Source organism: Schistocerca cancellata, chromosome 5 (genome assembly GCF_023864275.1).
Source record: "Schistocerca cancellata isolate TAMUIC-IGC-003103 chromosome 5, iqSchCanc2.1, whole genome shotgun sequence".
Classification (NCBI taxonomy): Eukaryota; Metazoa; Arthropoda; class Insecta; order Orthoptera; family Acrididae; genus Schistocerca; species Schistocerca cancellata.
In genome coordinates, this window is record NC_064630.1 from 387,712,207 (window position 1) to 387,725,334 (window position 13,128).

At 46.2% G+C, this 13,128-nt stretch overlaps 1 protein-coding gene across 1 annotated transcript in view; it reads left to right on the top strand.

Moving 5' to 3' along the window:
- Nucleotides 1-13,128, top strand: part of LOC126189038 (peroxidasin) — a 245,209-nt gene that overhangs the window by 170,093 nt on the left and 61,988 nt on the right. The window contains exon 14 of the mRNA XM_049930888.1: nt 9,670-9,862. Coding sequence (XP_049786845.1) covers nt 9,670-9,862 — 193 coding nt within the window. The remainder of the gene's footprint in view (nt 1-9,669; nt 9,863-13,128) is intronic.

Sequence of the window (13,128 nt, forward strand, 5' to 3'; positions counted from 1 at the left end):
TATGACCACGTGATCCGAGGTAGGTGCAGCGCTCTCTGCCTCTGAACAATGATGGTGGTTCCTGCTGGCGCCTGCAAGCGTTAAAGGGAATATTTCTAGTCAGCACCGATTCGAAACAAGCGATGTAACCATTTTTTGGGTATTCCCACAGAAGTACTATTTCCTCGTGCTTGGACTTCCTAGGTGTAAACGATGATAGGTACTTTTCGTGTGTGTGAAAAGGGTTCGGGGCACCAGGTTCTTTGACCCTACTAAGGTGTTGAATATTTTATTACACCTCATTTAATGTTACATACTGTTTCACTTGTCTTTACATTTCTGCCACAAAATGTTGCAGTACTGTTTCTCTTTTTTGTTCATAATTTTATATTACTTGGTTGTAATTTTGGGGTGCCTCGAGGATGTTGTGGGGGACTCTGATGCGATGCCACCTCTCAGTGACGAAGACCACACATAATCAACATGGCTCGTAGAGGGCCTTAGTGCTTCCAACATAGCGATTTGTCTTTGGGCAGATGATACGATTACCTCCCTGATGGTCTCCATGTGCAGATCCTGATGGAGATCCCTGATGCTTGCTCATCTAGGTGCTCCGAGGATTAACCGCCGGCTTCGGTTTAGTAGGCTTTGGTTAGATTTGAGATTCCTGTTGCAGGTGATATCCCAGGAGGAGTATCCGTATAAGATTGACGGCAGCTTTGAAGTTCGGTAGAAGCGTAGGTTGCTTCTCCAGTTTAGATGATGACTGGACAGCAATGGGTATAATTGGTGCTACAATGAACTAGCGAAACGCATAAACAGTTTCTGAAGGGGGAGCGCCTGCAGGTAAAAGGCCGGCAACCCGCAGTGCTAGTACGTCGTGTTGGGAACAGGAGTGGCAGACTATGCAGGGCGTACACTACAGGTGGAGGAGTCTCGCCCCTATCTTTTACAGGGGCCTTATTTTACGGCAATGCATGGTCGGAATAATGTCGACGTAAACATTTCTGCAATTTGACTCAATATACGACACTACTGCGGTATGACGAGACAGTATTACTGATGGAGCGGGCCCTTACATGTAGTTGTCCGCAGCTCGTGGTCGTGCGGTAGCGTTCTCGCTTCCCGCGCCCGGGTTCCCGGGTTCGATTCCCGGCGGGGTCAGGGATTTTCTCTGCCTCGTGATGACTGGGTGTTGTGTCCTTAGGTTAGTTAAGTTTAAGTAGTTCTAAGTTCTAGGGGACTGATGACCATAGATATTAAGTCCCATAGTGCTCAGAGCCATTTGAACCATTTTTTTACATGTAATTGCCGACATATAGCCGAGGTCCACCAAGGGTGGAGAATATTCAATATGTCCGCTGCCATATCTGTCTGTGTCCTAGTTTTTAAATGCTCCCCTCTAAGCCTGCTTCCTTTTTCTCATCCCAGCAGTATTGCAGCGCCAAGTCCCGTAATCTGAGCAGAAAAACAATATTATTGCGATTTGTGGGAAAGCAAGTGTTGGTTTCTCCCAAGAGCCACCTATTTTGAAACACACAGGCAACGCTCTGTCAGGCGTCCACACACAACACGTTACAGCCTTTTGTGCATTCATGTTGGAGCCGCTAAAGAAAGCTAATGCAAGTTGCACTTGAAAATAGACCCAGAAAAGGCAGAAGTCATCTAACTTAGGAGAAGGATGAACCACAATGTGTCTTGGAAGCTACACGTAGCAGAGGTGCAGCTGAAGGTAGTTGAGAACTTTAAATACTTTATACTTCATACTGACACCTAACGAGTGGCCAGAGGTAAACCAACAAATAGTCTCCTTCTAGATCATATAACAAAGATCAATCGTAAAATCACAGGTAATGTCAATTAAAGTTAAAATGAAGGCTAATAACACCACCAGTGCTGTTATATACCATAGAAAGATTGAGTATCACCAAGTGCGATAGAGTAAAATTGGTGGTCTTTGAGGGAAAGATCATGAGAAAGATTTTTGAACAGTGAAGCAAGGAACACGGTAGAGGAGAACTAAAAATGAAGAAAAATATGTTACGATGAACCAGTCCAACATTTTACGAAAACCAAAGTTAAACGATTACGGGGATGACAGAGGATGTATTAGTTTAAAGAAAAGCCAAATGGAAAGCATTCCATGGAAGACCAATAACAAGATGAGAGGATGGACTACGGACAGAGCTGCATTATCTAGGTTTTACAAGAATCTGCATGGAATCTGCACAGGAGAGAATCCGATGGAGGCAGTTTGTAAGGTCGCTACATGATCTTCAAAGTCTCTGACCGCAATTTAAGATAATATTAAGAAAGAAAGAAAGCTTGTGAAGTAAATAATGTTGTCAACCTATAGAGCGTGTCAGGAAAGTATGTTTTGCAAAGTTTCTTCAAAATTATACACACACGTTTGGAGATATTTGTGTTTTTTCTTTGTGTTTTTGGCCTCTAGGGAATAGCCTTAGAGAGCTGTAATGTGTATTTCATATACAAAAAGCAACACGGACGTCACTGCAACGAGCTCCCATTCTGGCCACAAGATTAGTAACAAGTTCTTGTGGTAGGGCGTTCTATTGTTCCACTAACGCGGTTGACAACTGCTGGACAGTCGGTAGTGCATGTCGAAGTGCTGCAGTACGTATTCTGAAAGCTTCCTACGCTTTCTAGATGGGTCTTATGTCGCGGGAACTGGCAGGACAGTCCAGTCACACAATATCCTCTCGCCCCAAGATGTTCTCCACTTCACTGGACGATGCGATCACGCAGTGTCATGCATAAAAATGGAGTCGGGGCGGTAAGCACCCAGCAAACGTTGACCGATGGTGTACAGTTTCAAAGATATGGAGGTCAATCCATCCAAGCGACATTATGACTACCAACACGATAACACCTGGATCAGTAAAGATGCATGTTCGAAAGTGTTCGTGAGTGCATTACGTGTTCGCACCTATCGCCATATGAGCGTGCGCCCATAATTGTCTAAAAAGATTAAGGTGTGCAAGTGTTGCGGTGTGTGGAGGGATAAGGTTGCATGGCCATACTGACCTGAACATCTTATACTCATCCGTCAATGTTATTGTGCCAGTGTGCTCCATCCCCACACGCGTCCTCTCTTGTGTGCATTCGGCCCTGACTTTATTTTTAGGGTTCCCAACCCAAATCGGTAAAAAAAAGAACCCTTATAGGATCGCTTTGCTGTCCGTCCATCTGTCCGTCACGTAAGGCTTCTTTTCTCAGGCATGGGTAAAGATATTTTTGTCAAGTACTAACGTGCTGTAAAAATGTAAGCTTCTACGTCAATGAAATCGGAAGATACGACCATTTATGCCACATAATTATTTTGACGCTCGCGAAATCATTCGTCAAAACCTATAGGGTATTTATTGTTGACCAAGACTCAGGAAATTTGGCAAGAAGTAGAGGGAAAGGAAAAAAAATTCCGGAAATGTTTAATTTAAAATTATACAACACATAAATATTATTTCGCCGTTTGTTGTCTGTCTGTCTGTCTGTCCGTCCGTCTATTAAGCCCCATTCTTACCAGAAATGGGCAGAGGTAACAAGTTGAAATTTATGTCACATACTAAGGTGTACGATCCCTTTGTAGTGCACAAAATTTAAGCTTCTATGTTAATGCAGCAAAAAGCTGCGGCCATTCATGCCACATATTTTAATACTCACAATTTCACTCATCATAATCTTAAGATGAACTATCTTTGTGCATAATTAAGTTTGTCCAGAACCATCAGAGCGAGAGTCCTACTCATACTTACCAGGTTTTTTAATATATTTTTATTACAGTCATTGTACTCATTACTTTTCACATTCCGTAACGGAACGATGACTTCAGCAGTTTGGTCACTTAGGAATTCACACATCCCATAACAGTGGTCGTGGATGTATACTTCTCATTGTTCTCGTGAACTACGATCAAAAATTGAGACAGGCGTTTGACTGTTATTTTAAACTACGTTAAGGACTTGACCAACAGCCAGGCCGCTTTTGATACACTGAGACCCGTCAGGTCACCGATGTTAAGAACTTTAGGGCGTGGTTGAGACTTGCGTAGTTGATCATCGCCGTACACTGTTGAACTTTTGGGTGCGTTCAGCGTGCAAATGTTGACTCAGAAGCCACTTGACTGAACAGTAACGGCTCCAGGTCAAGAAACCCGGAGCCGCGCGGAGTGGCCGTGCGGTTTGAGACGCCATGTCACGGATCGTGCGGCCTCCCTCGGGAATGTATGTTTGTGTTGTTCTTAGAATAAGTTAGTTTAAGTAGTTTGTAACTCTAGGGACCGATGATCTTAGCAGTTTGGTCCCTTATGAATTCACACACATTTGAACAAGAAAACAGGTAACGACTGGAGAGCAGTCTGCTGACCTCACTACCTTTCACATCCGCATTCGATGACGTTAGTCGGCTGAGTTTGACACGGCAGTCGGTCGCTACCGTTGAGTCTTCCGATGTCTGTTCGGATGGAGTTCAGAGTGAAGTCATTGATTCTTTCCACCAAAGCGTTGCCAACATCTGGTACCTTAAGGTATATCGATGTGTACTCTAATGAGGCACATTAGTCTTGTTTATGAATCACCGGTAGCTAAAGACCGAAGGGTGATCACGATTATGGCTATAGCTGATATTTAGCCTTTCATATCGATACTTGTATTTACCAGTTCTTGGACCAGTTGCCTTTACGATGTACACTCCTGGAAATTGAAATAAGAACACCGTGAATTCATTGTCCCAGGAAGGGGAAACTTTATTGACACATTCCTGGGGTCAGATACATCACATGATCACACTGACAGAACCACACGCACATAGACACAGGCAACAGAGCATGCACAATGTCGGCACTAGTACAGTATATATCCACCTTTCGCAGCAATGCAGGCTGCTATTCTCCCATGGAGACGATCGTAGAGATGCTGGATGTAGTCCTGTGGAACGGCTTGCCATGCCATTTCCACCTGGCGCCTCAGTTGGACCAGCGTTCGTGCTGGACGTGCAGACCGCGTGAGACGACGCTTCATCCAGTCCCAAACATGCTCAATGGGGGACAGATCCGGAGATCTTGCTGGCCAGGGTAGTTGACTTACACCTTCTAGAGCACGTTGGGTGGCACGGGATACATGCGGACGTGCATTGTCCCGTTGGAACAGCAAGTTCCCTTGCCGGTCTAGGAATGGTAGAACGATGGGTTCGATGACGGTTTGGATGTACCGTGCACTATTCAGTGTCCCCTCGATGATCACCAGTGGTGTACGGCCAGTGTAGGAGATCGCTCCCCACACCATGATGCCGGGTGTTGGCCCTGTGTGCCTCGGTCGTATGCAGTCCTGATTGTGGCGCTCACCTGCACGGCGCCAAACACGCATACGACCATCATTGGCACCAAGGCAGAAGCGACTCTCATCGCTGAAGACGACACGTCTCCATTCGTCCCTCCATTCACGCCTGTCGCGACACCACTGGAGGCGGGCTGCATGATGTTGGGGCGTGAGCGGAAGACGGCCTAACGGTGTGCGGGACCGTAGCCCAGCTTCATGGAGACGGTTGCGAATGGTCCTCGCCGATACCCCAGGAGCAACAGTGTCCCTAATTTGCTGGGAAGTGGCGGTGCGGTCCCCTACGGCACTGCGTAGGATCCTACGGTCTTGGCGTGCATCCGTGCCGCGCTGCGGTCCGGTCCCAGGTCGACGGGCACGTGCACCTTCCGCCGACCACTGGCGACAACATCGATGTACTGTGGAGACCTCACGCCCCACGTGTTGAGCAATTCGGTGGTACGTCCACCCGGCCTCCCGCATGCCCACTATACGCCCTCGCTCAAAGTCCGTCAACTGCACATACGGTTCACGTCTACGCTGTCGCGGCATGCTACCAGTGTTAAAGACTGCGATGGAGCTCCGTATGCCACGGCAAACTGGCTGACACTGACGGCGGCGGTGCACAAATGCTGCGCAGCTAGCGCCATTCGACGGCCAACACCGCGGTTCCTGGTGTGTCCGCTGTGCCGTGCGTGTGATCATTGCTTGTACAGCCCTCTCGCAGTGTCCGGAGCAAGTATGGTGGGTCTGACACACGGGTGTCAATGTTTTCTTTTTTCCATTTCCAGGAGTGTATTTAAAATCGTGTTTTGACCTTCTGGAAAAGTTATGTGTACAATATACATCCATGAGTTAAAGTTTCGGACAAGTGCGAATAGGACTCGCTGTCTGACAATTCCGTACAAATTTAATTGTATATATAGATAACAATAATAGTTTGCTTAGCTGAATGGCGTGGTTCAAGTCTTTCTATTGGATGCCACTCCGGTGATATGAGCCTACTTAACCTAACCCAGCTCCCAGTTATCCACCTTGGTCAAGGGGTCCTAAAGCTAAACGAGGAATCCGAATTCGTCTTCTTTATGGCGTCTTTCTCCTGACGTTGTTGAGAGGTGAAGGCTACGTTAAAACGAGTGAAAAATCCTTGGCCCGACCGAGATTTGATCCCATGACCTTTCGGTTCCCAGACTTGTGCTCTACCGCTAAACTTCCAGGACCGCCTTGTATGTAGAGCATTGGCCTATATGTCTTGATGAGTGAGTTTACAACTATCAAAATATGTGACGTGCAGTTATATGGCCGTTTCTTTTTACTACACTGACTTACAAGCTTTATGTTTTTAAACAGCCGATAAAACGTGAAATTAATTATGGACATAACTTTCAAGTCGATGTATCTGCCTGCTACTGATAAAGAGTTGTCTTAAGAGGCTAGCAGATATAAAGTTGGTCAACAAATTTGCCATTAATACTGCTACAGCAAGAAGAAATGCCGATGATAAACGGTTATTCGCGGCCGGCCGCGAAGCCCTGACGAGTAGGAAGGTCGCGGCGGTGGGCGCAGAAGGGTCTGGGCGTGAGCCTGCCTGGAGCCGCCGTCGGTGCAGATCTTGGTGGTAGTAGCAAATACTCCAGCGAGGCCCTGGAGGGCTGACGCGGAGAAGGGTTTCGTGTGATAGCCAGACTGAGATTCATTGGAAGAATCCTAAGGAAATGCAATCCGAAAACAAAGGAAGTAGGTTACAGTACGCTTGTTCGTCCACTGCTTGAATACTGCTCAGCAGTGTGGGATCCGTACCAGATAGGGTTGATACAAGACATAGAGAAGATCCAACGGAGAGCAGCGCGCTTCGTTACAGGATCATTTAGTAATAGCGAAAGCGTTACGGAGATGATAGATAAACTCCAGTGGAAGACTCTGCAGGAGAGACGCTCAGTAGCTCGGTACGGGCTTTTGTCAAAGTATCGAGAACATACCTTCACCGAAGAGTCAAGCAGTATATTGCTCCCTCCTACGTATATCTCGCGAAGAGACCATGAGGATAAAATCAGAGAGATTAGAGCCCACACAGAGGCATACCGACAATCCTTCTTTCCACGAACAATACGAGACTGGAATAGAAGGAGAACCGATAGAGGTACTGAAGGTACCCTCCGCCACACACCGTCAGGTGGCTTGCGGAGTATGGATGTAGATGTAGATGTAGATTATACTAGAACTGACATGTGATTACGTTTTCACGCAATTTGGGTGCATAGATCCTGAGAAATCAGTACCCAGAACAACCACCTCTGGCCGTAATAACGGCATTGATACGCCAGGGCATTGAGTCAAACAGGGCTTGGATGGCGTGTGCAGGTACAGCTGCCCATGCAGCTTCACTACGGTACGACTGTTCATCAAGAGTAGTGACTGGCGTATTGTGACGAGCCAGTTGCTCGGCCACCATTGACCAGATGTTTTCAGTTGGTGAGAGATCTGGAGAACGTGCTGGCCAGGGCAGCTGTCAAACATTTTGTGTATCCAGAAACACCCGTACAGAACCTGCAACATGCGGTCGTGCGTTATCCTGCTGAAATGTAGGAATTCGCAGGGATCGAATGAAGGGTAGAGCCACGGGTGGTAAAACATCTGAAATGTAACGTCCACTGTTCAAAGTGCCGTCAATGCGAACAAGAGGTGACCGAGACATGTAACCAATGGTACCCCATACCATCACACCGGGCGATTCGCCAGTATCGCGATGACGAATACACGCTTCCAATGTGCGTTCACCGCGATGTCGCCAAACACGGATGCGACCATAATGATGCTGTAAACAGAAAAAATTACGTTTTGCCATTCGTGCACCCAGGTTCGTCGTTGAGTACACCATCGCAGGCGTTTCTGTCTGTGATACAGCGTCAAGGGTAACCGCAGCCATGGTCTCCGAGCTGATTGTCCATGCTGCTGGAATCGTCGTCGAACTGTTCGTGCAGATGGTTGTTGTCTTGCAAACGTCCCCATCTGTTGACTCAGGTATCGAGACGTGGCTGCACGATCCGTTACAGCCATGAGGATAAGATGCCTGTCATCTCGACTGCTAGCGATACAAGGCCGTTGGGATCCAGCACGGCGTTCCGTATTACCCTCCTGAATCCACCGATTCTATATTCTGCTAACAGTCATTGGATCTAGACCAACGCGATCAGCAAAGTCACGATACGATAAACCGCAATCGCGATAGGCTACAATCTGCCCTTTATCAAAGTCTGAATCGTGATGGTACGCATTTCTCCTCCTTACACGAGGCATCTCAACAACGTTTCAACAGGCAACGCCGGTCAACTGCTGTTTGCGTATGAGAAATCGGTTGGAAACTTTCCTCATGTCAGCAAGTTGTAGGTGTCGCCACCGGCCGCGGTGGTCTAGTGGTTCTAGGCGCGCAGTCCGGAACCGCGGGACTGCTACGGTCGCAGGTTCGAATCCTGCCTCGGGCATGCATGTGTGTGATGTCCTCAGGTTTAAGTAGTTCTAAGTTCTAGGGGACTGATGACCACAGAAGTTAAGTTCCATAGTGCTCAGAGCCATTTGAACCATTTGAATCTTGTGTGAATGTTCTGAAAAGCTAATCATTTGGATATCACAGCATCATCTTCCTGTCGGTTAAATTTCGCGCCTGTAGCACGTGATCTTCGTGGTGTAGCAATTTTAATGGCCAGTGAATTACTGAGTAACAAGTTTCGGATTTTTCCTATTACTTGTACTGTGAAACCGTGCTTGTTGCCAAACTTTATGATTCTAGGTCAACGGGAAGTACGCTACAGTTTTTGATGAGTGAGTTTGCAAGTGTCGATACAAGTGTCTTAAATAGTCTTATCATTTGATTAGGTTGACAGGAGCTTAAATTTTTCGCATGGTCGAGGGACCATAGAAGTAACATTAATTTTAGCTTGATGCCTGAGAACAAGTAGTCTTAACTGTTGGTCACACAATGATACAGTCAACAAAATGGGTTTACGCGGAATTCTTTGTTACCGAATCGGGTACGGAACCCTAAAAAGGAACGTATTCGGAAAGTCCGATTCCTCTTTTACTTGCTTATTTTTTCCTTGTGCAGTTCAGAAGCAGGGAAGCTACACTCACTTTCAATAGCTTGCGTTGTTCTATATCTCGGCAATAATGCAGTTCGTGTAAACTGTCCTGTCCTGGAAATGTAGTGCTGGCCGACAACAGCTGGTTGCGTTTCCGAACATGTGGCTGCAATTAGCGTCGCTGGAAATTTTGTCGAGAGCCATTTTCAGACTACATCGCCGGCAGTGTGCGTCCTCTATGTCTGGTGTATACGTGCCTCTGTACGAGCTGCTTGCTCCCGCAGGTCCTGCGACTTCGCACCGCCCTGCTTCCCCATGGAGGTGCCGCCGGACGACCCTCGCATCCGCAACCGGCGCTGCATCGACTTCGTCCGCAGCAGCGCCATCTGCGGCTCCGGACAGACGTCCGTCTTCTTTGACTCAGTCATGCCGAGGGAGCAGATCAACCAACTCACCTCCTATATCGACGCCTCACAGGTAAGCGCAAATTACTAGAATGAAATTTCCACTCTACAGCGGAGTGTGCGCTGATGTGAAACTTCCTGGCAGATTAAAACTGTGTGGCGGACCGAGACTCGAACTCGGGACATTTGCCTTTCGCGGGCAAGTGCTCTACCAACTGAGCTACCCAAGCACGACTCACGCCCCGTCCTCACAGCTTAACTTCCAAACTTTACAGAAGCTCTCCTGCGAACCTTCCAGAACTAGCACTCCTGAAAGAAAGAATATTGCGGAGACATGGCTTAGCCACAGCCTGGGGGATGTTTCGAGTCTCGGTCCGGCACACGGTTTTAATATGCCAGGAAGTTTGAAGCGCAAATTAATTTCACGCAGTCTTTTCCGAGATAAACTTTGACCCTGCACCAGTGTATTAAGTATAATACTGAACTTCTTGACTGGTTAAGATCTTGAGCCGGACCGTAAATCGTAGCTGGAATATTGTGTCTCGGAATCTTCGTTCTTGCTAGCTGAAACATTTTCATTGTGATGCGAATTTTGACGCCTCAGTTGGACATAAATTCTAAGATTATTAACAAAAGCTAGATACGACAATTGTCAACCAGCCATTCTTCAAAGCTTTAACGTTGAAATGTCCCGGACAAAACGAAATCTTCAACTTATATATAGGCTGCACCAATTTTTTTGGTTCTGGCGTGCTAAGTCACTGTAGCGTGGCGATTTCATTATGTATCTGGACTGTAGACTATATATCTGCAAATAACATAAAATATTTACCTAAATTTATTTTCTAGAGGTGGTCGTTACAATTATTTTTACATTACAACCATACGACTAACCCTCGTGATGCAATCTTTTTGATAAGAACCCTACTCTAATGTCCCTGGTCAGCAGTTCCATGCCAACTATTTTGTTTACTAGGCTACAATGTCGAATATTTTTGCAGCATATCACTCATTGGAGATGACTCTTCAGGCTCTGCTGGAATTTTTAAACGAAATGTCTCATGAAAAATACCCACCGTGACCACATTACATATGGTTAGGTGTTGTTTTCCAGTTTGACACCACCAGCGTCGATAAGGAAATAAGAGAGCCTCTTGAAAAGTAACGCCTCCGAATTTTTTATGTGAAGACCCTTAAAGCTTTTTAAATAAAATAAACTTTATTAATATTGTACGTCTTTAGTCTTATATGTCCACATATTTATTTCTCAATATAGTAACCTTGGCGACGAACATATTTTTCCCAACGAGAGACCAGTTTGTTGATACCGTCGCTGTAGAACTTTCGACTTTGTTGACGGAGCGTAACCTCCTGTTTCAGAAAGAGATGAAAATCGGATGAGGCCAAGTCGGGACTGTGTAGAGGATGATGGACGACGTTGAACCCAAGGCGTCGAAGTGTTGCAGATGTCGCAGCACTAGTGTGTGGGTTGGCATAGTCACGTTGAAGGAGAGGATGCTCGTGCTTCCAGTTTTCTGAGTGTCCGGCAGTACCTTCCTATATTTATGGCGATGCTTTTAGGCGTGAATTCCAAATGCACCATACCTTGCACGGTCTCCTCTGATGAGTTCATCAGTCTGAGTCCTACGAGTGTCGTCGGTTGCCCTCCGAGACCGTCCACTCGGAGCACCGTCACCCAAGTTGACGTCAGCACCACCGTTTCCTTCAAAATACTCGCGTAATGATCGAAAATACTGGTAACAAACCTAGTGGAATGCCTCTGGATTGCTTCGCGGTCTTCATTGAATTGGACCTGGTTGGGACCCAAAACTCTCAGCTGGTACTCAATTATGTGTCGCAGAAGTTTACGGTATGCCATCTCCTTTATAGATGAGCTATACTTCAGTGGAATTCTTCCAATAAATTGTTTTTTCTACAACCACCTTTTCATGATCGTTGCCTTTGATGTAGCTTTGCAACATTACGCCTAATTAATTATTCGATGTGACTTTGTCAAGCAGCACACCACTAATAATATATACGAATATTACACGATTTCTTTTCGTACTTATCTACATTAACTTACATTTTCCAAGATTAAAGCAAGTTGCCACTCATTACACCAAAAAATATTCCACAGATTTCATTCTGCAGCCACTTACAGTCACTCCACGACGACACTTCCTGTTCACTACTGCGTCATCAGCATATTCTCTCAGATTTCTATTCACCTTACCGATCAAAACGTTTGGGTTAACAGAGAACTAGAGTGGTCTTGCACGTTTTCGTGGCACTCTCTTGACGAAAGCTTTGTGGTTCACCATACAGGACAGCGCATTGGCCTTCGTGCCCACTCACATATTTGCGAAACCATTCCGTATGCTCGACCCTTCATTCAGTCTGCAACGTAGCGCTGTGTCAAACGCTTTTCGGAATTTTTGGAATATTGAATTTGCCTGTTGTTCTTTGTCCATGGTTCGGAGGATATTGCGTGGGAGAACAGCAAACTGAGTTTCACATGAGCAATTCCTTATAAATCCATGTCTATTTGTGGATAGAAGCTTTTGTCTGTCAAGGATGTATATTACATTCGAACTTAGACTTACTGAAGAGCCATGCAGCAGTCTGACGTTAGGGATGTAGGGCTGTAATTCTGTGGGTCCGATCTCTCACGTTTGGCGCCTTATCTCAACGTACTCATGAATTGCATTACGGTGACCCAAAAGCTTTATGAAATACGGTAGGCAGCTGAGAAGAATGCGTGCGATGGATGCGGCAAAATACACGGAGACTATACTTTCACTCTCTCCTTTCCGCTCCGTAGCTGCCATTGGTCTATGTTCTCATCAGTCTATCTCCTCTTCAGCCCCGGAGCCGGTTTAAGGCCCTATCGATACAAGGCGCTGCTTGAGTCACCATGCTGTGAGTGGCACCACAACGGTAAGATTTCTATGCAGGACGTATTAAAGTTAATAACAGCCGCTTGAACGCTAAGCTGAGAGGGACGCCCAAGTGGAGGACTTATATATAATGTGTGTGACGCGGGTGAAAGTCTATGTCGAGAAATGGGAGCAGGATGGGAAAGGTGTTGTCGAGCCGGTGCTGGTCGACTTGTCTTGTATCACTGCTTCCTGGTTTTGGTTCAGAGTTTCTTTCATTTCGAATTTACAGATCCGTGGCCAAAGCGAAAATTGTAGTGAAAATTGAATGCCGGATTACATCCCCAAGAAAAGCAAGAAACGGACACAAAAACTCTACCACTGATGTGGTTTTAACTGTATAAAAACGAACGCGTATTTCACGAAAAGACAGATTTTAGTAGTTGCGTACACAGTACCA